We start from the raw sequence: 26,234 nt of genomic DNA, 5'->3' as shown, positions 1-26,234 counted from the left end.
AGGGTCCTGGGATCGAGCCCCACGTCAGGCTCCCTGCTCGGTGGGAAGGCTGCTTTGCCCTCTTCCATTCCCTCTGCTTGTGTTCCCTTTCTCGCTGTCTCTTTCTCTGTCAAGTAAATAAATAAAACCCTTGAAAATAAATAAATAAATAATGGATGAGGAGCATCAAAAGGGAATAAGACCAGAAAAAGGGGTAGGAGGCAAATCACAAAAGGTCCTGTGCTTCTCACAGTTTACACGTAGATGCACCAATGAATGTGTGGGTTGTATTATCTAGTGGTAATCAACAGAGCCTCCTGACAGGACAAGTGGCTTTATAAAATTCCTAAGAAGATCAAATTGAGATTAATATTAATAATATGATATGGATTCTGTCTCTATACACGCACACAGCAGAGACCATCACAAAAAACTGGTATAGCTGACAATTCGGCTTCCAGTACAAACTCTCTGCATGATACAATGCTAGCAAAACACCAAAAATCATATAATCACAAAGAGTACTGCACATAAATATTATCAAAATATCATTTTTTTTTTTTTTTTTTTTTTTTTTTAAAAACCACACGATCCAGTAGTTTTAGTGCTGGGTACTACTGGGTATTTAAACCAAAGAAAATGAAAACACTGATCCAAAAAGATATTTGCCCCTTTATGTTCACTGCAGCCTTATTTACAGTAGCCAAACCATGGAAGCAGCCTAAGCATCACTGATAGAGGAATGCATACAGGTGATATGGCATACCTACATAATGGAACATTACTCAGCCATAAAAAAGAATGAGAAAGAATGACACGGCTGGACCTAGACAGTATTATGCTAAATGATATTAGTCAGACAGAAAAAGACAAATACCATATGATTTCACTTCTATGTTGAATCTGAGAAACAAAACAAATGAACAAAAAAAGCAGAAACAGACGCAGAATAGACTGGTGGTTGCCACATGGGACAGAGCTATGGGGATGGGCAGAATGGGCACAGGTGAGGGGAGTTAAGGTTCCCATTATGGAATGAGTAAGTCACCTGGATGAAAGGGACAGCATAGGGAACATAGCCAATTGTACTGTAATAGTGTTGTACGGTGACAGATGGCAGCTACATTTGGTAAACACAGCGTACAGTATCAAGTTGTTGAATCACTATGTTGTACATCTGAAACTAATATAATATTGTATGATAACTCTATTTTAATAAAAATTGTATAAAGATATATGAACAAGGATGTTTACCATAGCATTGTTTTTGACAACAAAATAATTAGAAATAACCTATCCGATAATAGTGGTTTATTAGTGATGATACGTCCCTAAGATACAATGTTTGGCAGTTGCTAAAAATTATGTTCTAGAAGAATTTTAATTCATTTGTAAAATTCTTGTGATGATATGATTAATATATACCAATTTAATGGAAAAAGACAAGTGTGCTGTGTATGGAAGAGACTAGAAGGACACATACCGCATGTTAACATGGTAGTCTATATGTGAGAACGAGGCTGCCGGTGATTTCTGCCTTTTGTGCTAATCTCTGCTTTTCTTGTTATCTGCATTAAGCTTCTCTTAAACGTTGTAGTCAGAAAAGAGAATTTTAAAAAGTTTAAATCAATAAATAAAATAGGGATTTTTAAGCAACTAGGTTTTCTTTTTTTTTTTTTTTTTGGCCATTAAATGAAATGTAAAAGTATTTAAAAGAAACACAATACATACTTAACATATATATCTCAGGTATTTGCTGGAGCATGTTTTACTGGAAGGGTACGCAGCCGAACACGTCTGAAGACCACTGGAGTTTAAGCCCAGTGTGGGATGGTCAGATTCGTGTTTTATGTTGAGGAAGGCTGGAGGACAGGAAGCCTGCCCAGGATAAATCTACCCTAGTTTAGGCAAGAGACGTGAGTGCTGGGGTTAAAAAGGGAGGGGATGTGGGGTGCCTGGGTGGCTCAGTGGTTAAGCCTCTGCTTTCAGCTCAGGTCATGATCCCAGGATTCTGGGATCGAGCCCCACATCAGGCTCTCTGCTCAGCAGGGAGCCTGCTTCCTTGTCTCTCTCTCTCTCTCTCTCTGCCTGCCTCTCTGCCGACTTATGATCTCTCCGTGTCAAATAAATAAATAAAATCTTAAAAAAAAGGCGGGGGGAGGGTATGTGAAAGATATGCAGAAGGAAAAATTAACAGAAATTTGTGAACTGGTATTAGGCTAAAACTCCATGAGGGCTCAGGAAATGTTTATTTCCTTAACTACCATTTCCCAACTAGTGTGTGTGGGTTTCAGTGAACACATGTGGACTAAGTGAATGGATACAGGTGAGGAGTGAATGGAGGGAAAAATCAGGAATATGCTTGACTCTAGACCATGGGTGGCTTGGGTCACTTGTCCTGCTGCAAATGGAAAGGGAGACACGGAGCACCTCCCAAACCACAGTTGTCAGCGATCTGCATCAAACCACTACAAACCAGTCTTGCTGAAACTTAAAGCAGCAAATAAAAAAGACGAAAATCCCAGGAAGGGAAACAATAAGGACTTATTTTTATTTATTTGTTTATTTTGAAAAAAGATTTATTTATTTGAGAGAGAGAGAGAGAGAGTGAGCGAGCACAGGAGGGGCAGAGAGAGAGGGAGAGAGAGAATTTTTAGCAGACTCACCACTGAGTAAGACGCCCGCACGGGGCTCAATCTCAGGACCTGAGCTCATGACCTGAGCCGAAATCAAGAGTCAGACACTCAACCAACAAGCCATCCAGGCGCCCCCAATGATTTTTATAATTTATCAAAAGTAAAAATCAACATCAACAAGTAGAAAATTACAATATCAATTGCTTTCTGAAAATGATCTTTGAGACATAAACCTATCAGGATAAACTTCAGTTAAGGACAGAGAATGCCTTAAATATGCCTTATTAGAAGCAGAAGAAGGAATAAAAGGCAGATCCCACACATATTTTCAGTTCATGCTCCTTAAAAAGAAACTCACTTGAATGTGTAATATGGCCCTATTTTAGATTTTCTGCGTCTTGTTATGCTTAGTCAGATGAGATTATGATTTCAGACATAGAACGGACAACAGATAAATTTTATTTTTCAAGATGAATTAAAATGTTTCACATATCCGAGATCTATTATCAGGTAAAAACAGTAAATATATTCCAGGAACGTTCTGAGAGGTTGAGGAAGGACAAATCCATAGTGGGAGGGAGAACCCAGTATGCTTTCAGATCCTGCCCTACCTTCAAATGTGCTTGGTATCCAGTCAATGCTTGATCATGTTTTTTGGAGGGAGGGAGGGAGGGAAGTCTACAATTTCATCTCTGAGGCTTTAGAAAGTGGCAGAATAATGGGTGTATCTACTACAGCTGGCCAACTCTTAGATTCCTATGATCCTGAATCGTGAGACACATGATTATTTCCCTTAAACCACCTTTGCAAGACAGGGCACTAAGTGTTGGGTTTTGGCCATTAGCAACTACATCACCCCACCTGGACTTCTTTTATGACCTGGAACGAGTACTTCAGTGAACTGTACACATTTTCAACACTGCAGGATCAATCTACTTTATGTAGATATTAGACATGCTATAAAACACAGAAGTCTTCTTTCTATTCTCTGAGAAAATATGAAAATTATGACAAGGATGAAGAGAAAATTATTCTGAAATTTGATAATTTTCAATTAAGTCTCCAGAACCATAAAAATAAAATAAAAAAAAGAAAACCTCACTCCTCTGTGAGTGACAGCATTTTTATTTATTTATTTTTTATTAATATTTATTCGACAGAGAGAGATCACAAGTAGGCAGAGAGGCAGGCAGAGAGAGAGGAAAGCAGGCTGCTTGCTGAGCAGAGAGCCCCATGCGGGGCTTGATCCCAGGACCCTGGGATCATCACCTGAGCCGAAGGCAGAGGCTTTAACCCACTGAGCCACCCAGGCGCCCCGAGTGACAGCATTTTTAAACCAGAAGGAATCACACTGGCTATCACTGAGTAGCAGCATTTTGATGTAAAATATGCCAGCCTGAAAACCACTGGCCAAAACATCTAAATTAAAGAGTAACAGGTAAATGTGTTTCCCTTTCTTTTATGGAGGCATTAACTTTCTCTCTCTTCGAAGTTCACTGGGTACCCTGTTTGTTCTATGCCAAATGAATTTTCTCGTTACTGGAAGGAGACACAGTTTCCTAGATTTATAGTTATTTGTAACTTGGAGGTTATCTATTAAAATGACCTTTCTAAAGTAGAAATCCTTTCAAAGGCATCCCTGCTAGAGGATCCAAGAGTTACTGCCCTCCAAGATGTGAGTAATTTACTCCACAAGCTTGAAAGGCCCCTTCTCCGTAGTCTCTCTCTAGACTGGACTTTTGCTGAAAAAAAGGAAAAAGTTGGGTGTTTTTCCATTTATGGAAAAACTGAGTTCTATTTCCTATCATGAAGCACACTCTTAGAAAAGGTGTTTATGGACTGATAAATACGAAGTTTTATAACCATCACAATTATAAGGTGTTGGGGTGGCTCAGTCAGTTAAGCATGGCCTCTTGATTTCGGCTCAGGTCATGATCTCAGGGTCCTCAGACTGAGCCCCACATCGGGCTCTGCTCTCAATGGCAAGTCTGCTTGTCCTTCCCCCTCCCTCTCTGCCCTCCCTGAGCATGCAGATGTGCGCACAGCTCTCTCTCTCTGAAATAAATAAAAATAAAATCTTTAAAATTCATTAAAAAAAACTATCACAATAATAAGTTGAAGGTTTTGAGGTACCAAGTGTTAACTAAAATTTAAAATTTTTCGATTAGGCAAAATTTAAGATGGAGACAAAATTTAGAATATGTCAACTAGACTAATACTTATATTCTCTTTAACTGAATTTAAAGTGAAGAAAGCGAGAGGTTGGGTGTAATAAATGCAATTCACCGGTGACATTAAAACTTCATGCTCAAAACAATGGGATGTGGTGAACAGGCGACTGCTCTCTGCTTACCTCTTCGTAGACCTTCTGAGCGTTGTGATTATCCCCTATCAAGAGATACCCCACTCCAAGGTTGTTCTTTAAAGACATATCATCAGGAAACAGCTGAACTAATTTCTGTAGGGTAATCAGGGAGCCTCTCATGTGACCTGATTTGGTGGGAAGAGAAAAAAAGAAACTCAACCGAAATAAAAGCAGATCCTGGTCATCTTCATATTGCGTCTACAAAGCACGGGACACAGGAGAGACCATTCAGTAGAGTCTGCAGAGCAGATGAAGTCTGTCAACACTGGTGCGTCTTGGGACTTCAAGAGGCAGCGGCATCGATCCCCAATAATTCCTATAAGTAGATCCTGAACACAATACTGACTATAAACATTTTAAAGACAGGTCATTTTCTGAGTTCACCAACATTTATCTTCTTATGTCAAATTCCCTCTTTGAGAAGTTCTATCAATTCCTTGTTAAAAACAAACCGTTTCACTGGGTTATCTTTGGTTTATTACAATTAATTTCAAGATTTTTTGAATAGAGAGAAAATAAAAAGTCTAATGGATTTTGGGTGTAGCACCCTCTGTGAACCTTGAAAAGGCACTGGGATATACCGCTCATGCTAGTTCCAGTTAAGTGTCTTCATCTCCAGGTAATGAATGAATGACTTAATCGAGCAAGGAGCAAGAAGACATCAGCTGGTATTATGGGACCCTCTGGTGGATGATAGGATGCTATGCACAACAGGAATCATGAACACCCCAACCTCGGTCAATTTTTAAGGCTATGTGATGGAAATTTAAAATTTCTGGGGCCAACTGTCATTCCTCCTCACCACAGTTGAAAATAAATTGAATACGGGAAAATGTGCAAAATAAGACCAGTATACATGATAAAATAAATTCCCTAAAGGGTTCAGTTGCCCACAAACTAAATATTAGCCAAGAGTATGATAGGACTATTGATAAGCTAATACAGTTGTGTGTCCTGCTAACAGATATAACTACCTGGCAAAAAACACCATCGAGGTTATTCCACGGCCTTCTTTCCATTACGAGCCGATTTTGGATTGGTTAGCTTGGTGATTCATTCCCTCACTCACAAATCTGACTTTAGTTTTCTATACATTCCCTTCTCCCCCATCTGCCCAACTTTATTCATACTTTTTCTCTGCTCCGACATTTCCCCTATTAACCATTGCAAAAGTCTGGGTAAACATCCTTCCAGCTGCCCTTCCTGTCTTCTTCACTCTGCATCATGCAACCCTGCTCTTCTGGGAGTAAACTTCACACCCTTGTCACCTTCATAAAATCTTCTTCCTACAATCCCTTCCTCATACAACCTCCTCTTATGAACTTGCCTCATTCTCATTTGGAGGAAAAGACTATATTCAAGATAGTTGCACAAGGGGGTTAGATGTATTAGTAGATTCTTTCCCTAGGGCCAGGAATAAGGAGAGGCAAGTGAGGCGCTCAATGCAAAGTTTAAGAGGCTGCCAAAAATTCAGTCATCCAGAGGCGTGATGTTTTTATGCATTCTAAAAATCAAAATTAATGTAAAAAATCCACAATGAACCAAATACCAAATTTGAAGGACAGAGTAAGTAAACAGAGTTTAACCAAGGCATACTGGAGCCTGAGGCAAGAGGAAAGCTCAGTGCTACTAATTTTGTGCCCGAGGTGACTGCCTCCACTGAGTACCAACCTTGACTTTCCCATCCTGTATGGGTGCTGTATGTTTTCCTTCTTCTGGACTGGTCCATTTGCATAGAAGTCTAACGGACTCTTTCTTCTAGTTTCTAATCATCCCCTGGGTTCTACTCCTATCGGACTTAGGTCATTTACTAAAGTGACACAAATACTCTTAATCCTATCCCTCAGGAAACTGGTACAGGGTCAGTTGGCCTTCGGTATCACTTAGATGAGCCTCTCCTAGTGGCGTCAATGACTGTTCATATAACGTATCAGGCAACTAGCACCTGCCTGAGGGGTTACATGTGACCTAGACGCTTCTATCTGGTTTCCTGATGGCAAGTTAGGTGGAAGAGAATCAGAAGCCTGGTCATAATGAAGTTAGGTTCGAGCTAGTCTTACTTGCCTTTGGCCCAGGCACTTGGGTCAGTCAGAGAGGATGCTCAATGCTGCTCTTTGCAAAGCACTAGCAAATTTACTTAGAGATTTTAAAAGGTTTTTTCCCTATCATTTTCCTTGGTCTAGAGTCAAACTTTACTGGCAAAATTTTTAGTGCCTAGAACTCCTAATATTCCATCTTTTACAAAAACTGTTCTACAGGGACATCTGGGTGGCTTAGTCAGTTAAGCGGCTGCCTTCAGCTCAGGTCATGATCCCAGGGTCCTGGGATCGAGCCCCATGTCGGGCTCCCTGCTCAGGGGGAGCCTGCTTCTTTACCTCTGCCTGCCGCTCTGCCTACTTGTGTTCTCTCTCAATCTCTGGTCAAATAAATAAATGAAATCTTTTTTAAAAACCAAGAAAACAGAAAAATTGTTTCACTGATAATTTCAACACCCATGAGTAGATCTGTTATCGTTAAGAGAGAAAAGAGTTTGGCAGAGCAGGAACAGTTTTGATCCCAGACCCATTGATTTATTAGCTGTGATTCCTTAGGCAAATTATCCAATCTCTCAGCATCCCATCTACATCAACTTTAAAACTGGGGAGAGGAGGGTAGTGGGAAAAGGCAGTGAAATACCATCTGCATCTCTGTAAGTATTAAGGTCAGGACCACCATTTCTGTCTAGGACCCATTCGTGTAAATTACCTGAAAGTAGTTATGAAACTCAGGTTCCCTCCTAGGTAACTAAGCTCTTCTAAGAACACAGAGCACGGCATTTGGGCTGAACTAACTCTTTTTCTGTCTTACCCAGGAACTGCTGTCTGTCTGAGCGCCGCTTCAAGGTCAGCTTCAGCAAGTCCATGGGGACATCAGGCAGGCTGGCCACCTCCTGGTAGGTTTCGATGGCCCCACGCAGCACCTCGTTGCTCCTTCTTTTCTCAGCCAGATCATCTTCACACTAAAGAAAGTCCCCACAATGGGTAAGTGTCCCATGACAGGCTGTATTTGTAATCACACAAAAAATACATGTAAAGTCAATTTCTGGACATGCGGGAAAAGCGTTTTGAGACAGATTAAAATCTTCTCTTTATCAAGAGATTAAAAAGCAGACAGAGAAAAGCGAGGCAACGTGCTATCTCAGTAACATGAAGACCAATCAGCTACCAAGCTACAGATGAGAAAAAAATATAAAGGGAGGAATAATTAATCTATGCTGGGTTGAGGGAGATATGTATCATGTTATACATTCATATTTCAAAGACAGGGCTCCAGTCTGGACTTCTTGTTTCTTGGCAGTTTGTTTTCATGTTCACGCATTCATTCAACAACTATAATCCGGGAGCTATGTGGCAGGCAAAGGAAACAAAACAGATAAAGCTCTTTTTCATTCTGCTTCATTACGAAGAGAAAGACAATATACAAATCAAAGTACTATGTGTCTGGAGGTCAGGAGTGCTGGGGACCAAAAACAAAGCAGGCTTAGGAGTGCCGACAGGGGGCGGTAGGAAGAGTTAGTTCAGGCAGGATGACTAGGAATGGACTGAAAGAAGAGAGGGAGTGAGGCATGAGGCTATCTGGGGGAAGAACATTCCAAGGCAGAGACTATAGCAAGAGCGAGGCCTTGGGCGGGGAAGTGAGGGGGAGAGGATAGGCTGGTGCAGGAGTGGGGGCAAGGAGGGGACTGGCGAAGGAGTGGTGGTCAGGTAATGAAGAACGTGGTAAGCCATTGCCAAGTCCACTAGACTTCCACTATGTGAGACAGAAAGACACCAGGTTGTTGGTTTTTTTTTTTTTTATTTAAGATTTTATTTATTTATTTGACAGACAGAGGTTACAAGTAGGCAGAGAGGCAGGTGGGGGAGGGAGGAGCAGGCTCCTTGCTGAGCAGACAGCCTTATGTGGGGGTCGATCTCAGAACCCTGAGATCATGACCTGTGCTGAAGGCAGAGGCTTAAACCATTGAGCCATCCAGGCACCCCGACACCGCGGGTTTTTGACATGATCTGATATACGTGGAGAGGATCACACCGGTAGTGGAAGGGAGAACAGACCGAAAGGATGGTGGACCTGCACAGGGGCCAGTTATGGTGCTCTAGCAGCAACCCAGACCCAGTGATGAGGATGGTTTGGAATACGGCGGTAGGAATGAGGTGGTAGGAGGTAGGGAGATTACAGATACATTTTGAAGGTCAGAGTCAACAGGTTTGCAGGTGGGCAGAAACGCGACAGAAAGGAAGGGAGGGAGGTCAAGGATAAATTCATCAAGGGTTTTGGCTTGAGCAATACCCAGGGGGAACTGCCATCCCGAGAATGGGAGGACAGGGCAATAACAGGTTTGTAGGCATTCAGAATCAGGAGTTCTGTTCTGGTTGTATTACATCCAACACCTGTTAGGTACCCAAGTGGAGATGCTGGATAGAAAGTTACATATATGCGTCTGGGGTTCAGGAAGGAAGGCAGAAAGACAGGGGAGAGTCTGAGACAAGGACTGAGAAAGGTAAGAAGAAAATAACCACCACAAGAAAGTGTTCTGGAAGTTAAGGGAAAAAGGTTTCAAGGGGGAGTGATCAGTCACATTAGAACGGACACCAGGTTGAACATCTTGGTCATGATGCTGGATTGGGCAATGTGGCACCTCTGATGGCCCTGACCATCTGGGACATATGGGACAACTGGGGACCTGTAAGAGGATGGAGCAGGACCAGAGGAAACCAGGAGGGAAGGAGGTGCAGACAGCCCTCAAAGGGAAGCAGAGAAATGGGCCAGTAGATGGAGGGGAATGTGGAGATCAGGGAGAGGATTTTGTTTCTGTTACCAATGGGAAAAATAACAGCATGCTTCGAAGCTGATGCAAAAGAGTCAGTAGAGAGGGAAAATGTGATGATACAAAAGAAGTCACAAAAATCAGCATGCTTTCCTTCAGCAGGTGGGAGCGGATGGGAAAGGGGACCGGAACCGTTCATCCCATCCGCTGCTAACAGGTGGGAAGGCAGAGCCTAGGGGAACAGATGGAGGTGGGCTTTCAGTGCTGTAGCAGCATCATATGGAAGTTCTCTCTGGATACTTTTATTTTCTCCATGAAATAAGCAAGATTCTTTGCAGGAGATTGAAAATGGGTAGTGAAATGCTACAGTGATAAAGAGGGGAATGTGTAAAATGGCAGTCAAAATCTCACCCGATTTAGTAAACTATAATTTGAAGATTACCGCTTGAGGAAAAATGATACCAGTTAGAGGCTAGAAGTCACATATAAAATGTTTTTCTCCTAATATCCTATGTAACATGTTCTGCTGTTTAAAATAAAGGGTGTGCGGCCATCAATATATAGCTTCCTGAAGAACCGAACTAAAGCACAACTCCACAATTTGAGGGCATGGTAAGAAAATGAGCCATTCCTCCCCGATCCCAAAGCAAAAACTAGTAAGATTCAGCATAAATTGATAATATCTGCGGAGAGCTTGTCAGAAAATAACACCTCAAAGAAATAACTTGTTATGTGGACTGATCAGGTAAGTTTCCCAAGATGATGAGGGCTAGGACTGAAGCAGAGTGAAAGAGAGAAGTGGACAGACATAATAAAGGAAAAGTGATAGGACAAAAATCTCTGGGTTGAAAAAGGGCAATTTACCCTTACCTAATAGAAAAAAGCTTCAGAATACACTGCTATCTGTTCATGTCTATAAATGGGCTGTCTCCATTATAGACTTATCTGCCAGGAGAGAGTTCAATGTCCATGACCCACACTGCCCATCCCGCCCCTCTGGCCTTTGGTATATTCACATGCTGGCTTTTCTGTGTAGGCATCAGTTTCTTGTGAGTTTGGCTATGGTGAGTTAGCTCTCCAAAACATGATCATTCATAGATGACGTCGAGAGTAACAGAGTCCTGGAACTGAGACAGCCCTTTTGAGACCATGTAGTTCACCCTCTTCAAGCTGGAGTCCTGGGTTTGGGGATCTACCAAATAGATCCTGGATCTGGAGGGTCAGGTCAAGGTTACTGCAAGGACAAATGTCTACTAAGGTAATCCTTCCTTATAGAAACTGGAATAAATATAAACCTAAACCCAATCTAAAAAGAGAGGAAGATGATACAATTTATATACCTTGTTTCCTCCCTTCCTCGCGTCTCAAATTCCTTCATTTTAACGAAGTAAAAACAACTTCCAGAATTGGGAAAATCTTGGTATTAAAAATGACATCTCCATCTTAAATTCTTTTAAATGAAAGTAATAGACTTGACTTTGAAAATCAAAATTGTATAGATTGATCATTATCAGTTTAGCACCCGTATATAAAATGATTTGGGCAGAAACTGAACATTTGTTCCAGGATGTTAACACCACAAAGCCTTCTGTTGACTTGAACTAATTCAACCATCCAAACTTCCTAGGAGAGGTGTCATTTTCTGCCTCAGAGGCATTAATGGTTTGTGAAGATAATAAAGTGAATTGAGTTTACGATTTAAGATGTTGTATCTGATGTTCAGGGAATTTGGTCAGAATTGATTTTCACGGTGATCCAAGGAATCAGACAGTATCAGTGATGCTTCAGAATTATAGATCATATTTAACTCAATGTTGCTACATTTTACAAGTTTGTTGGGGTATTAAAAAGAAATCTGTTGGGATATTCCAGTGTAATTGTGTGATGTGCAAACAAAGGATGAAAAAGTCATCATTTCTTCCTCCCTATAAAATCCAGCTTCTTTTGAACTCTGATTTTTAAAACTTCTATGCATTTACAATTTCTTTTAAATTACTCTATTAAAATTTAATTTACCATGCTTAAATTTTGCTTTATGCCACATTAACATTAATATCAATAACACCATGTAGCATAATAGTTTAGAGATAAAAATTTTTGCCTTAGGCCTAGCTCTCAAATTTCTACAGTTAAATAAGGATATAAATCCAGCAATCACCATGGGTGAAAGTACCACATTTATTTGGACTTTGGCCCCCACAATTACTATCACATACAAAGAAAAATTCTAAAGCACAAAGTATTTTTTGTCACAATTAAGTTAACATTTGCATCAATTTTTTTTTCTTTCTAGTTAATATGCTCTCTTAATCAAATGACTGCCAATATTAGTAATGAAGCTCATCACTTAAATGAACAGGCACGATCTTTTGGTAACACATTCACTCTTGCCTAAGACCAATGCAGCTTAGCAATTTTGGAGGATTACTGACCAAATTCACTTACAAAAATGATATAATTGCTGTCTGCTACCCCTGGTCTGTACCATGGATAGGAGGAACGTATTTGTGTTACTTTTTCACAACCTAAATTTATTAAAATCTAGGGGCGCTTGGGTGGTTCAATGGGTTAAAGCCTCTGCCTTAGGCTCAGGTCATAATCCCAGGGTCCTGGGATCGTGCCCCTGCTCCGCAGGGAGCCTGCCTCCTCCTCTCTCTCTCTGCCTACTTGTGATCTCTGTCTGTCAAATAAATAAATAAAATCTTAAAAAAAATAATAAAAAAATAAAAACGATTTTTAAATTTATTAAAATTTAATTAATAAAATTTAACTAATAAGTTTTTAATAGGGAGATAAGAAGAATTCGAGGATCTGGAACAAGTGGTCGCCACCTTTGGTTCTGAGCAAAACATGTTTGTTTTATCCATAGATACGTTAGGTCCTATGTGAGTGCCGTGTACGAGTCACTGCACCGACCCCTCCAAAGGGTGTTGTCAGGTTCTGCATCTGGAAAATTTCTGTAGCTTTGCGCCTTTTGTTTCCCAGTAGGGTTGAGAATCTCATCCCCTCCAGGCCAGGCTGTGGGAGCTTCACTGCCAGACACACTGTGTATCAGGCCTGGCTTTTGTCCTGAATTCCAGACTTTATAAAATTCAATGTCTCCTTGACATGTCCACTTGACTGTCCAATAGGCATCACAAACTTTACAGGATGAAAAGCGAATTCTTGACTTCTCACCTCCCTAGACCTGTTTCTCTACCAGTTTTCCCTGTGAGCAAGGAGCTCTCTCTCTCCTCCTCTGGCCAAACCCCAAACCCAGAAGTCCAGTCCTGTCTTCTCTGATTCTTACACCCAAGCCAACAGGAAGCCCTCCCCACCATTTCCCCATCACCACAGCCATGGCCACAGTCCGGGCCAGTGCTCCCTGAGTACACCTATAGTCGTTCCCTATGCTTCTCGCTTCTACTGCTGCCCCTTTAATCTATCCCCCACCCGGAACCAAAACAATCTTTATGAAAAAACAAGATGGCGAACTCCATGCAGAAACCCTGCAGTGCTTCTCAGGGCACAGAGAATATCATCTGTGAGGCCCTGGCCCACTTGTCCCACTTCGCCCTCCCTCAGCGCACCCTTCTTTCTGTTCTTGAGCTTCTTACACCAACATGACTTCCCTGTATCAGGCCTTTGCCGTCACTGTTCCCTCTGCCTGCACAGCTCCTTCAGCTGCCTTGTCACACTTCAGCCACTCGTCACCTCAGTAGAGAGGCCTTTTCTTTTTTTTTTTTTTAATATTTTATTTATGTATTTGACAGAGAGAGAGGTCACAAGTAGGCAGAGAGGCAGGCAGAGAGAGAGGGAGAAACAGGCTCCCCACTGAGCAGAGAGCCCGATGCGGGGCTCGATCCCAGGACCCTAAGATCATGACCTGAGCCGAAGGCAGAGGCTTAAACCACTGAGCCACCCAGGTGCCCTGAGAGGCCTTTTCTGATCAGTGTCTCTAAAGCATTGTCTTCCCTGTTGCCCTTAAGCCTCATCATTCACAGCCAGAAAAATGTTAATAGGTATGCTCTCCTTTTCCTTATGATGTATTTTACATAAGATGATCTAATATATTTGTTTAATGTGTTATAATATCCTTAACTATATATTTCTATATATATTTATTCAGGCCCTGGCTCAAATGTCACCTCGTTGGTGGACTTCTCCCGAGCACCCTAGCCCACATATCCACTCCCTCACACATCCTGTGGTGGTACTCTGCTTTTAACAGGTTCTCCTCAGCACTTCTCACTGACGGGCATATATATTTTACTTGTTTTGTCTCCAGGGCTGCCTTCATCACCACAATGACAACGCCATACATTTTGCTGGTGGCCGCATCTGCAGCGCCTAGAACTGCGTAGAGGGGCTTCCTCTAAGTAATTTTTGATGAACTGACTTTGTTTTTTATTAACATATCATGTATGATTTGTTTCAGGAGTGCAGGTCTGTGAATCATCAGTCTTACACAATTCACAGCACTCACCATAGCACAGACCCTCCCTAGTGTCCATCACCCAGCCACCCCATCCCTCCCACCCCCACCCGTCCAGCAACCCTCAGTCTGTTCCCTGAGATTAAGAGTCTCTTACGGTTTGTCTCCCTCTCAGTTTTGACAAAGTAACTTTTAAAATACCTCCCGCTGGCCAGTAAGATCCACGAGGGCAGAGACTTCTAGAGGGCGCATTATGATAATCCCAGGGTCTAAAAGCACGTGTTACATGGTGGCTTTACAGCCAACCGCAGCAACCACAGGTGGGTGCAGAAAAGCTTCACAGAATGAGGAGCTGGACGATGGGAAAGTCAGGGAAGAAAGGAGGTGAGGGAGTGGAGACAGGGAGAGGGGAGCTGGTACTATAACTCCGTTTTATATTTCAAGGCTTTCCTAAGCATACTTGCAGCCTCTAGTTTCAAAACGGCGGTTCTTACAGCTCAGAGGAGCCTACGGTGAAAACTTGGCGGAATGGGGCATGATGGTGATGGGAGATCAAGGACAAAAGTGTTCTTCTTTTTTTCTTTTCAAATCCAGGGAGAAGCCAGAAGGAGGGAGAGCAGGAAAACGCTGCTAGATTCACCAGGACACAATGGCAATAGCCAATTTTTGTATTTAAAACGGTATTTCTTGCTTGAGTGTACACATATGCATGAGAAATTGACTCTGTTTATAAGTTAGAAGGACAAAGAGAAACACAAATAGTGGGCAGTGAAAAAATCCAATTACACAGAACACAAGGACATCAAAAACGTCTTCTACATAGGAATGATTTCAAATACCTGTGCCTTTCCGTATCTCGCCCGTGGACTCTGAGGATATTTGCGCACTAGTTCTTGGAATGCACTCAATGCTTCTTCAATTTTTCCCTGTTAGGAAGAAGCAGTTACATAAATGCAGTAAGTTCAGATGCATAATATTATTCAATATGGTTTTTTAATATTCACCAAGTAATGTTGTCAAAACATCCTAGACTCCACTCTGAGTCTAAAGACAGTCTAAGATTTTTAAACAATTAAGTTTGGAAAACAGAGAAATAAAAATGAAAACAATTTTTTTTTTTTTTTAAATAACAGAAACCTGACCAAGGATGTGCTCTAAGTCTCTGTTAAAGAAACTGCATTTTCCCTCTATACACACAGTTCCTACATGCATTATATTTTAACTTTCTTTTTCATTGAAGTACAGTTGACACACAATGTTACATTAGTTTCAGATGTACAACACAGCAATTAGACAACTCTATACATTACGCTATCCTCATCATAAGTGTAGCTACCATTGGTCACCATACAGTGCTATTACAGTATTACTATCTTCTTGAAGAAAATAGTATCTTAAGTGGGGAAAAATACTGCTGGCGGCTGGAATGTCTTGGGGTCTGCCACAAGAAGTCTACAGCACCTGATGCGGCTGGGGGGATGAGCTCGCCCAAGTCATAAGGCCACTGGCTTGTGGTACCTGTTAGCCATGAAACACTAGCATTGATTTGGCTTGCCTGGCTGACCAGGGAAACTCATGACTCTGTGTCATGGAACCCCTCCCAAGGCTTATGTGGACCCTTAAGAAGATAGTCCAAGCACCTCCACTAGGTCCCTGACCACCCTGACATGAAAAGAAACAAAGGATGTGGAACAGGTCAACTTGGTGAGCGTCTTGGTGGGGGTGAGGAAGCCTTTCCCCATGACTCTCCATCCGTGGCCATTCCATGGGGTGAAACAAATGTCTCCTGGTTTCCAATGGATGGCTGCAGGTCAAAGCCACTGGGAACCACGGGATAGAGCCAGATTTTCTGAGATGAACTTTCACGGACACTTCGGCTCCTTCTAAACTGGTAAATCCATTCATTCCTCCTACAAATGGAAGCTCGCCGTGGTTTCTATGTTTTGAAGTTCATCAAGCTGAGTTTCTACACGACACTAGGGTGGCTCGGGAAAGCAAACTGTACAGGACTGCTCGGCTGTCCCTGACGCCCACTTCTGGAAGACTTGACTCAATAGTGAAAGGTCAGGCAACATCCCTATCAAAGTTACTTAAAATCATTTCTTTAGGTAGATAGCATCGAAGAAGGAGGTTTTCTTTTCCTCTCACTTGCCCATAAGTGGTGCTGAAGGGCTGGTAGAAAACATGTATAGCGTCATGGCTATGGGCGCGGGCTCCAGAGCCAAACTGACGGGTTGGAGGCTGGTCTCCGCTGCTTGAGAGGTGTATGACTTATGGAGAGTTACTGATGCCTTGCCTCGGGTGTCTCATCTGTAAAATGGGGACGAGGGTACTTAACTACCTTGAGGGGCTGCTGTTACGCTTACAACTGGTAGATACTGCACGGAGCATATGTTGTGTGGGGAATGTGTGTGCCGCACAAGATAATGCGGCCCCTCTCATGGGAGCCTTTTACCTGATCGACAGGCAGGTTAACAAATAAATCAAGCCAGGAACACATGCTCTACAGGACATGTACTGTCAGAAATGATTGTACTGCTCTTTAAAATATACTGTCCTCTCATGATATTAGTTTCTTTAAAGATTTTATTTTGTAAGAGCAAGCAGTTACAGGTCTGTGGCAAAACTACTCATTATGTCCCCAACACACACAGCCTCCCCCATGATTACCATCCTGCGCAACAGTGGCGCATTTGTTACAAATGACAAAGGTACACGGACACGTCAAAATTACCCCAAGTCCACAGTTCACCTTAGGGTCCATTCACTCTTGCTGTGGGATATTCTGTGGGTTCGGACAACTGCATACTGACAGTATCTACCATTATAGCGTCATGCAGACGGTTTCGCTGCCCTAAAAATCCCGTGTTTTTACCTCTTCATCCCTCCCCCACCCACTTTTAAGGGATGAAGAACTCAATGTAAAATATCTTTTTCTGTATGACTTTCTTCTAACTGACTTTTTTCTTCGTCCTAGAAGAAAAAAAGGGAATCACTGATTCCAAGCAGTTTCAAAATAAAGGCAGGCAAATTCTTGGGTATCAAAATCTGTGGCTTGAGGCTCTCCCCTCTGGGTCCTTGGCTCTGGCTACCGAGTTCTTGTCTCGGGCCATGAAGTCCTTTTGTCTCACCTCTGGGTCCAAGACTCTGCCCTTGGAATTATCTTTTCTTTTTATTGAAAGTGTGATTCATTTTATCTGTCTGTTTCCTGCCTGTAGAATTTTGGGAACCCAGCATTTCTTGCCGTTTGTCCTGTGCCTTTCAGGTGGCAATGCTTCTCCTGGTATAATATTCTCAAAAGCCTTGTGGGTCTCTTTTGTCTGTCGTGGGGATTCACACCATTTGACAAGAGGCACCTGCAAAGACCCTCCCAGGATAATCCCATCTCTATTCCTGGCTTCTGCTGGACAGCTGAATAGATCCAAGAGTCACACACCTACTTTCTTCAGGAAAAGGATGTCCAGGACACCCCTGGCCTTCTCTCCAGAGTACACTTTCCTAACAATGAACTTCTAATTCTTCTGCAATCTGGATAGACCAAGAAATCTCCCCAAATTAGCATGTTCTGGTTTTTTTTTTTTTTTCCTTTAAGAGTTCCTTAATGATCACTTTCCTCTCATATTTTACTGGAAGCAGCAAAAACGAAACCAGGCTGCATCTTGGACACATGGCTTGGAAATCTCCTCAATTAAGCATCCAAGTACAGTGCTTCCAAGTTTTGCTTTGCCCAGGCCCTTAAGATATAATTCATTTAAGTTTCCTGCCACTCTGTAACAAGGACTGCCTTTTCTCCAGTTACAATGACCTGTTCCTCATTTCCTCCAGAGCTCTCACCAAAAGTGCCTATCAACATTCTGCTGGTAAGGATACGTATATTCTTGAAGATCATTGATAAAGCTTTCTCTATGGTGCTCCTCACTTCCTGTGAGCCCTCTCCAGAAGCAGCTTTCACATCCATATTTCTACCAACAGTCTGCTTAAGACAATGCAGGCTTTTGCTCTCATGCGCCTTGAAATTCTTCTGGCCTCTCCACCTTACCCAATTCCAAAGCCATGTCCATATTTCTAAGTATTGGTTATAGCAGCAGCCCACTGCCCAGCACGAAAATCTGGATTAGTTTTCTCCGGCTGCTGTCGCAAATTACCAGAAATTTGATGGCTCAAACAACAGAAATTTATTCCGGAGCACATTAGTCCAAAATCGGTTTCACTGCACTGAAACTGCGATGTTGGCAGAGCCATGTTTCCTCCAGAGGCTCTAGCGGGAGTCTGTTCCTTGCCTCCTGACAGCATTACATGACGGTGGATGCATTACTCCAATCTCTACTTCGGTCTTCACATTGTCTTCTCCCCTCTGTGATGCCTTCTCCTATTTTGTCTCCAATTTCCCTCTTACTCTCTCTTATAAAGAAACATGTGATTACATTTAGGGCCCAAGTGGATAAACTAGAATAATCTCCCCATTTTGAGATCTGTAAGTTATCCTATCTGCAAAGACCCTTTCTCTAAATATGGTAAGGCTTACAGGTTCCAGGGATTAGGACTTGGGATATTTTGGGAGGGGGGACAATTTTTAGCTTACCACATGCCTTCTGTAACTTAAATTGCAAATGTGGAGGCTATTTTTGTGAAAATCATGCTAAATGCACCATTACGATCTAAAACACAGGAATAACAACATTTGTAACAAATCTGCTAAAGCATTTTGTTCCTTCTGGATACTCCCTTAGCTGCTCATCAAAAATATAAAAATAATGGAATATTTTGACTCGACCATGGCATCCCTCCGATCCCCTTCAGACAGAAGCCATGTTGCCTTGCTAAGGGACTGTCAGCCCTGCTCTTACCCCAGCAGGCTTGCACAGTAAATGTGCATGCTTTTGGTGTGGAGGAACTTCCGCTCCCTAGAATCTTACTAGAGAATATAGCTCTTAGGGCTATGATGCGATTCTTATTGAAAAACTTAAAGGCAAGATACAATGCTTGTGAAGAATTGCCTAAAAATCATCTTTCGACAGAGCTTACATTTTATCCAAAAACCAAGACAGCTCATTGGAGAGATAGGTACTTGGGCCCCATTGTTCTGGCGTGAGGCCAATGAGCTGTGCCCCAAGGACATTAAAACACACCCCCACAGCTGTATTGCAGAATCCACTAGTGTGATGTGAGGGCGGGAGCTGGCCATCCGTCAGCATACCCTTCATGAAGACCCATAGCAGAACATTTCTCTCTAGACTTGGTGGAGGGCAGCTCCTCTGATGAATGCCATTCATCTTAGAGTGTGATGCTACTCCCTTTGCGTCTTGCCTATAGCATATCCATTCATCCCAATCTCCTTTCAGAGCCTGTGATGCAAACTTTCATGTGTTTGAAAGCCTCACTCTGGCTTTATTACATGTTCCCTTCTCCCTCTCTTTTTCTCACTTAAAATGAAATAATAATAAGTGGGGCACCTGCGTGGCTCAGTGGTTTTAGCCTCTGCCTTCGGATCAGGTCCCGCATCGGGCTCTCTGCTCAGCAAGGAGCCTGCTTCCCTTCCTCTTTCTCTGCCTGCCTCTCTGCCTATTTGTGATCTCTGTTTGTCAAATAAATAAATAAAGAATCTTTAAAATGAAATAATAATAAGTGACTATTTCAGTAGATAATCCCAAATCCTTTTTCCTATGGGTAAGGAAGAGTGTTAAGCAATACATATGACTTTTGAAAAACACATGATTGAATTAGGTTCTGATCTGTACATTTTTGATGGAAAAATAAAGTGACCCCATACTTTCATGCAGCATAGTCCTTAAAGCTAGGCATGAACTAAAACTGGACCCCTCTGTCTGGGGCATACCTCAGCATGGGCTTCAGCTCTTCCAAGGTGACCAGTTGCCTCATTTGAAAATACCAGCCATAAAAATAACCTTAAAAAACTTCTTTAATGCTGATAATCCAGTCAATAATAAATATGGCTCCTTGCTATTTCAGAAGCAAGAACTGTAGCTACTTCCTCCTCCCTTATTGACTCTGTTAGAGATTCGGGTGCTCCTTGAGGAATGCCTCATCATTTCTCCAGATAAGCAAGAACCAGAGAATACCCCATAGACTGTTCCAGTACTTTTATATCCCATTGACTCATCCTCCCCTTGGCAACTGAGCCCTTCTTTACCATTCATTAAAATTACATAACAGTCCTTCTCCAAAGCTGTTCACTTGTCCTTTATCCCTAAAGTCACCTGTGAAATAGGCATCCCACACTTTCATATACGGCATTTAGTAAAGAGGAAGTGGAGGATGCCAAACGAGGGGATAGAAAAAGAAGACTCCTACTTCACTTCCATTAAGAAATGCAAATTTCCCACAAATAGTAGGTGGCTTCATTTTGTAAAGTTAAACAAGACAGATTCAGAAATCCTTCCCGTGATTAAATTTAGGGACAGTGAACAACTTTGCTACAAAAGTCTTTGGAGTTACCCCATTTTTATTGCCTGCTAAAGAGGGTAAGCCAGTCTTGGCCTGGGAACCTTGTCTAACATGAGTTACAAAGGTCTCCATGCTTCCTGGTATGTTTCCGATAAATACTTGGGAAGCATATTCTTGTCCCACCTCAGTTCCTAATCGTGTCCTTATGTTGTTGCTTATTTACTTACAATACCCAGTCCCCTCTTTGCAGTCAAGGTCTACTAGATGAAAAGGCATATTACAGGAAAACTAATGATCATGACGCCAAGTCCAATTCCAGTACAGAGTAGAGAAAGAGAAATTTCCATGACAAACAAGCATATGATTCAGTGAAGGTGTTATTAAATGTATTATTATAAATGTTGGACCTGATAATTAGACAATGAATATGACTGAGTCAGAGAACAAGAACTTCAATCTAGTGTCAAGTTATTTTTTTTAACTGCAATATCTAGAAACACATGCAGGTCATATTTCAAATTAACTGAGAACAACACAAACCATATAATAGTGAGCCTGAAAACTGCAGGTGCATGAGGTTAATACCTAGTGAGAAGAATCCTAAACCCAATGTCATTTCACCTATCAGTAACTACCCGAAGCATCCTGGACTAATTTTTTCTTTTTGCATTGAAGTGCTAGACAGTTAAAAGTGTTCACCTATGTGGCACGTGACACAGTCGATGCTTTAAGAAAAAAAAATCTCATCTGATCTTCACAAAAACCAAGCAGGAAGATCACTTTCTATTCTAATTTTTTAAATGAGAAAACTGAAGCTCAGAATGGCCAAGTATTTTGTCCAAAGCCACACACCTGGCGGGGGGGTGGTGGTAGGCTGACCCCACGTCCACCAGCCTAACCCTTAGTTCTACTTCTGTTTGGCCATACAGGGGCAAATTTTCCCTTTCACTTGATTCATTTCACTGGAATGCTGATGTGCTCGGGGGGAAAAAAAATCCACTCCACTCAAGGGCTGCTTCTCTTATTATTTTGTAACAATTCCACAGTAACGCCTGAATTTTTTGAACAACTGACCCACTGCACATTCCTGTGCCAAACAAAAACATCAACATACCCTTTTACGAAGTTTTTCTGCAGCATCAAGTTCAGCTTTAATAGTCTTATCAAATTTATTTAATAGTTTAGGCTTCTTTTTCTTAACTGAAAGAAAAAAGAGGTTTTTATTTTGTATTTCTTTGTCTAGAAATAGTTCTTAAGAATAGTGATGTACAAGTAATAAGAAAACTCTCCGTGCAGGAGCAAACACACTCCTGGCTCACCTCTCCCCCCCAACCCCATCCCCGGGGAGGACACAGGCAGCAGCTGCCAAGCGAGATAACACAGCCCTTACTTATATGCTCAGGGGTGTCCCGAGGAGCCTGGGTGGGCACTGGTATCCTGAAACTCACAGAGATACTGGCCTAGTTTCTGGGAGGAAAATGGTAGGTGTGATTTATAAACTCTTAGGATCGACTTCTTGGCTAAGTCCGCAAGACTGCTGAGAAGAACAGAATTTCAGTCTAGCACTGACGTCCTCCTGTTGCATCATGGGCTTACCACTCCAGCTATATTCCATCCTTCAGCCAAACATGACCATCCCGTGTTCCTCAAATAAGCTCTGTGCCATTTCTGATCCTACTTTCTCTAAGTAAAATGGCCTATTCCTTTGTTGGTTGTAAAAATGTTCACCCTTCCACAATTAACTCAAAACCCTTCTGCCTTCCTCACTGCATTCCCCCTCTGGACCGAAGTGCACATTACTCTGCATATTTCTTTCATGGGTCTTCTCTCATGGGACATGTATTACAATCATTTGTGCAACTTAGTCCTTTTCCAAAACCTAAGCTCCTACAGAGGGCGCCATGTTGTAGGTACAAGCTGAATTGGTTCATGCTCACTGAGCATGAAGTCACATCCAGTGGTGGGGCGGGGTCCTGCTGGGGCCCACCTGGCAGTGCCCGTGGGTGGATGGATGCCGTGTGCTCCCTGGAAGCCTACAGCAAACCAACCTGCTTGAGGGCTCAGGGAAGTGACAAGAGCAGGGCATGGAAGGGTAAGTGGGATGTTCTAGATAGAGGAGGGGACTGGTGGTGGGACAGGGGATGGAGTTGGGGAGATAGAGAATGAGAACGATGAGAAGAGATGTTCTTCATCAATGTTCTGACACTGAACCCATCCATTCATTGCTTCTGCTGTCTCCTGTCACACAGGAGGAAGGGCTCTCCTTCCTAAGGTCCCACCCCTACACACACACACACACACACACACACACACACACACACACACACACACACACACCCTGTCCTCTGCCTTCTGTACCTCCCGAGTGTCTCCTCACTCCCTGGTTCTATTCTGGGCATCTTTTTTCATTTAATAATGCTGAGGTCTTTGCTGTCCTAAAGTAAGACAAACCTCAGCCTACCCTCCTCTACCTGCCATTCTCTCTTACCCTCCTCTCATTCCTAGCTCCCTCTCAACTCACGATGCTCTGGCATCCTCACCCAATATAGGGCAGAAGCAAGTCTTCTGGAAGAGAGGGGTGCTGAGTGATTAAGAGTCAGATGACAGGACTGAGTCCCAGCTCTGTGACTTCTAAGCTTTGTGACCTCAGCCAAGCTGCTACTAAACTTTTCTGACTCCTACCTCCCTCATCTGTAAAAATTGAGAGTTAAGTCGATATTGTGCACGAGTGGAGAGCACAGTGCTCCATATGTTACATGCTCCCTAACAGCGAATGATGCCTCCTGCCATCTCTGCAGGCCCATTTATTTCTTTTCCTTCCTATCCTACCTGACTCCTCTGCAGCACCTGGCACAGCTGCTGCTTCTTCCCGAACTGAATGCTCTCCTTGACGTCTGTGTTGCCCACTTACTTGCCTAGTTTTCCTCCTTATTCTCTAGCCTCTTCATTTCCTCCCTGGGTCCTCTGTGGCTCCTGCCCTCTGCTGCTCCCTGAGGTCAGTCTTCAGCCCTGCACAGGGCTTTAACAGTTTAATTTCCAAATGGGGCTACAAACTAACAGGTTAATGTTCTTTTGCATTAAAAAATCGTAAATCCATGGGCCTATGATTTATGACATGGATGCCTCACACTCAGTAGATAGGAAATCAAATGCACTACTGCTCACCACTCTAATCATTCTCATATCTGTCCTCTTCCAGAGGATGACATCAGAGCCATCTGGTTGTCCAAATCACAAAACTGGTTAGAGATGGCAAACAGAAGAGGGCAAAGAAGGAGCATGTGGATTTGTCCAAACGGACTGAATAGAATCACGACTTTTTTTTTTTTTTTTTAGCATTTGCTCTGTGCCAGTCCGCATGCCAGGTGCTTTTTTAAAAAATTTCTTTTCAGTGTACCCCCATGCCGGGTGCTTTACCTGTACCTCCTTTTATTGTCTCAACCTCCCAGACATAGCGAATTTAACTTCACAGGCATGCCAGTGGCGTACCAAAAGGGTCGGTCCCTTAATACCTCCCCTCTCCCATTCACACAGGAAAAGACACAATATTTCCCACTCAAATGGTTTCCAAAGGGAGGGACATTCCCCCAAAACTCTTGGCCTCTTGCCTCTCCCCATAGGGGTGGTGGTGTGACTTATCTGCTCACTGGGCTGGGGGAGATGGCAAGCCTGTTTGGTTCTGTCCCACCCTTTCTCTTCCTCCCAATAGCACATGTAGTATGCTGAGTTGATGGCAGTCTTACAGGGAGGCCCCCATGTGAGGGAACTAGGGCTGTTCCATGTTGCCTAGAGTGGGCAATTACGTCTAATTCTGGGGTTCATTATTAATCAAACCATTATTCCTGCTCATCTATGCCCCATTCTTCAATTCCACTGTCATCAGCAAGAAAGCTGACAATCTGATCACCTTTCCTTTATTTCACTCCTTGTGTATTTTTAAAAATGGTCATGCTCTTTTATTTGTTTATTCTATCTTTTTCTTCCCCCCTCCCTGAGCTCTCAGGACCCCTATTGTTAAAAAATATAAATGGCCAAAGCAGAGACTGACAAAACAGTGAATAATGGGTGTTTTCAGCTGCATGTCATTATACGTTAGCATATATGCTGAGGATATGGAAAACAAATTGACGTTTGACTGAGATGTGACTGCATGGTGGTAAGTTAGTGTCTTGTCATCTCAGCACTGACTTATGTCTCTCAATTGCTCATTTCAGTTTTGCAGAAGTCTCTGTCAGCAGAACACCAGTGGGACTAAGAAAGCGTGGCATGCACCTGACTACAGGACGTTACTGGTTTTCCCAAATCTGTCACCCCTTTTATAAAGTTAACATGAGATTTATCTATAAAAAGAAAAATAAATTATTGGCAGTTCAACATAGTAAGAAGTAAAATAATAGACTTGTTAAACAGTTATACATTTTAAGTATCTTAATGTCAAAATATTTCAATAGTGTCGCCAAAAGACAAAATATTAAAAATCTTCTCTATCTCTTTTCACATATCTTCAAGTTTAGTCGTTCCCACTTCTCTTCTCTTTGAAATTCAAGTTTGGTCCCTATCATGACTATTTTTATTTTTAAATGTATAAAAAGCCTAAGGCAATTTTCCCAATTCTAAAAAACACAGAGCTCTTCCTTCTTATTATGGAGAGGCACATGGCCAAGCCACAGAGACAATGAGTTCTCATGGTTAGTGACGGAACCAGGCTCTCCGGTGGTCTGGGCCTCAGTTTTCTCATCTACAAATGAGTGGCATGGGCTGGCTGTGTTAAGACCTCTTTGAACTTGGAAATCCCATGCTTTTAATTTTCAGTCGATGGAAATCATGTTAATAATCTTTCAAAGTAGACCTAGAGGGCACTGGAATGAACTGTTATTTTGTTGAACATGGATTTTTAAAAACAATGGTTTAGAAGGAAGCTATGCATGCTATATTAAACTTTGTATAAAAATAATAACTGTCATTGCAAGTACTTTAATTTTTTCCAAAACCATGAAAGTGCATTTAAGTGCATTTCAAATTCTCCATTCCCTTGTCATACATACCATGGTTGAAACATTAAGAGGAAATAAGAAGAAAAAAGAAAGACAATAAAAGAATAATTAACACTACGAGAAAAGCTCTGGCAATATGTACTTAGATTTTATAAAAATGAATACTGGTTCCCTTTCATTTCCACTTGGTCCATAAATGAAGATGTTTTAATATTACGGTACATGGGTAGAATTTGACCACCAAGAAAAACAGACACAGGACCTCTGCATTACTCTGTGTTCTAAACCCACTGCATTAAAGACAGTGATGAAAATGGAAATGTCTGCCCTATGGTAGATAGAAAGCAACAATCTCCTAACCAGTCTCCCTGCTTCCAGTATGTCCCCATGGTCTATACTGTCCTGAGGATCTTCCTGTCCATGTTTCCCACTCTTTATATACACCCATGGATCAAAATGAAAATGAAATTCCTTAGAAAGCCATGCCAGCATTCCTGATCCTGTTTACCTGCCAAGAGAAATGAAATACGTCCACACAAAGATTTGGATATGCACATTCATTGCTGCACTGTTCACAGCAACCAAAACGTACTTCACTGACTCATTCATTCCTTCAACGATTTGCTAAAATGCAACT

At 42.2% G+C, this 26,234-nt stretch overlaps 1 protein-coding gene across 4 annotated transcripts in view; it reads right to left on the bottom strand.

Annotated features, from left to right (window-relative positions):
• Positions 1–26,234, bottom strand: part of ASPH (aspartate beta-hydroxylase) — a 222,553-nt gene that overhangs the window by 59,913 nt on the left and 136,406 nt on the right. For all 4 annotated transcript variants that reach the window (XM_045998610.1, XM_045998609.1, XM_045998611.1 and 1 more), the window contains 4 exons: positions 21,718–21,803; positions 15,038–15,124; positions 7,828–7,978; positions 4,969–5,105 (listed from right to left, as the gene is read on the bottom strand). In XM_045998610.1, coding sequence (XP_045854566.1) covers positions 4,969–5,105; positions 7,828–7,978; positions 15,038–15,124; positions 21,718–21,803 — 461 coding nt within the window. The remainder of the gene's footprint in view (positions 1–4,968; positions 5,106–7,827; positions 7,979–15,037; positions 15,125–21,717; positions 21,804–26,234) is intronic.

Source organism: Meles meles, chromosome 1, assembly GCF_922984935.1.
Source record: "Meles meles chromosome 1, mMelMel3.1 paternal haplotype, whole genome shotgun sequence".
Taxonomy (NCBI): domain Eukaryota; kingdom Metazoa; phylum Chordata; class Mammalia; order Carnivora; family Mustelidae; genus Meles; species Meles meles.
This window is presented reverse-complemented; position numbering and strand designations above follow the sequence as displayed.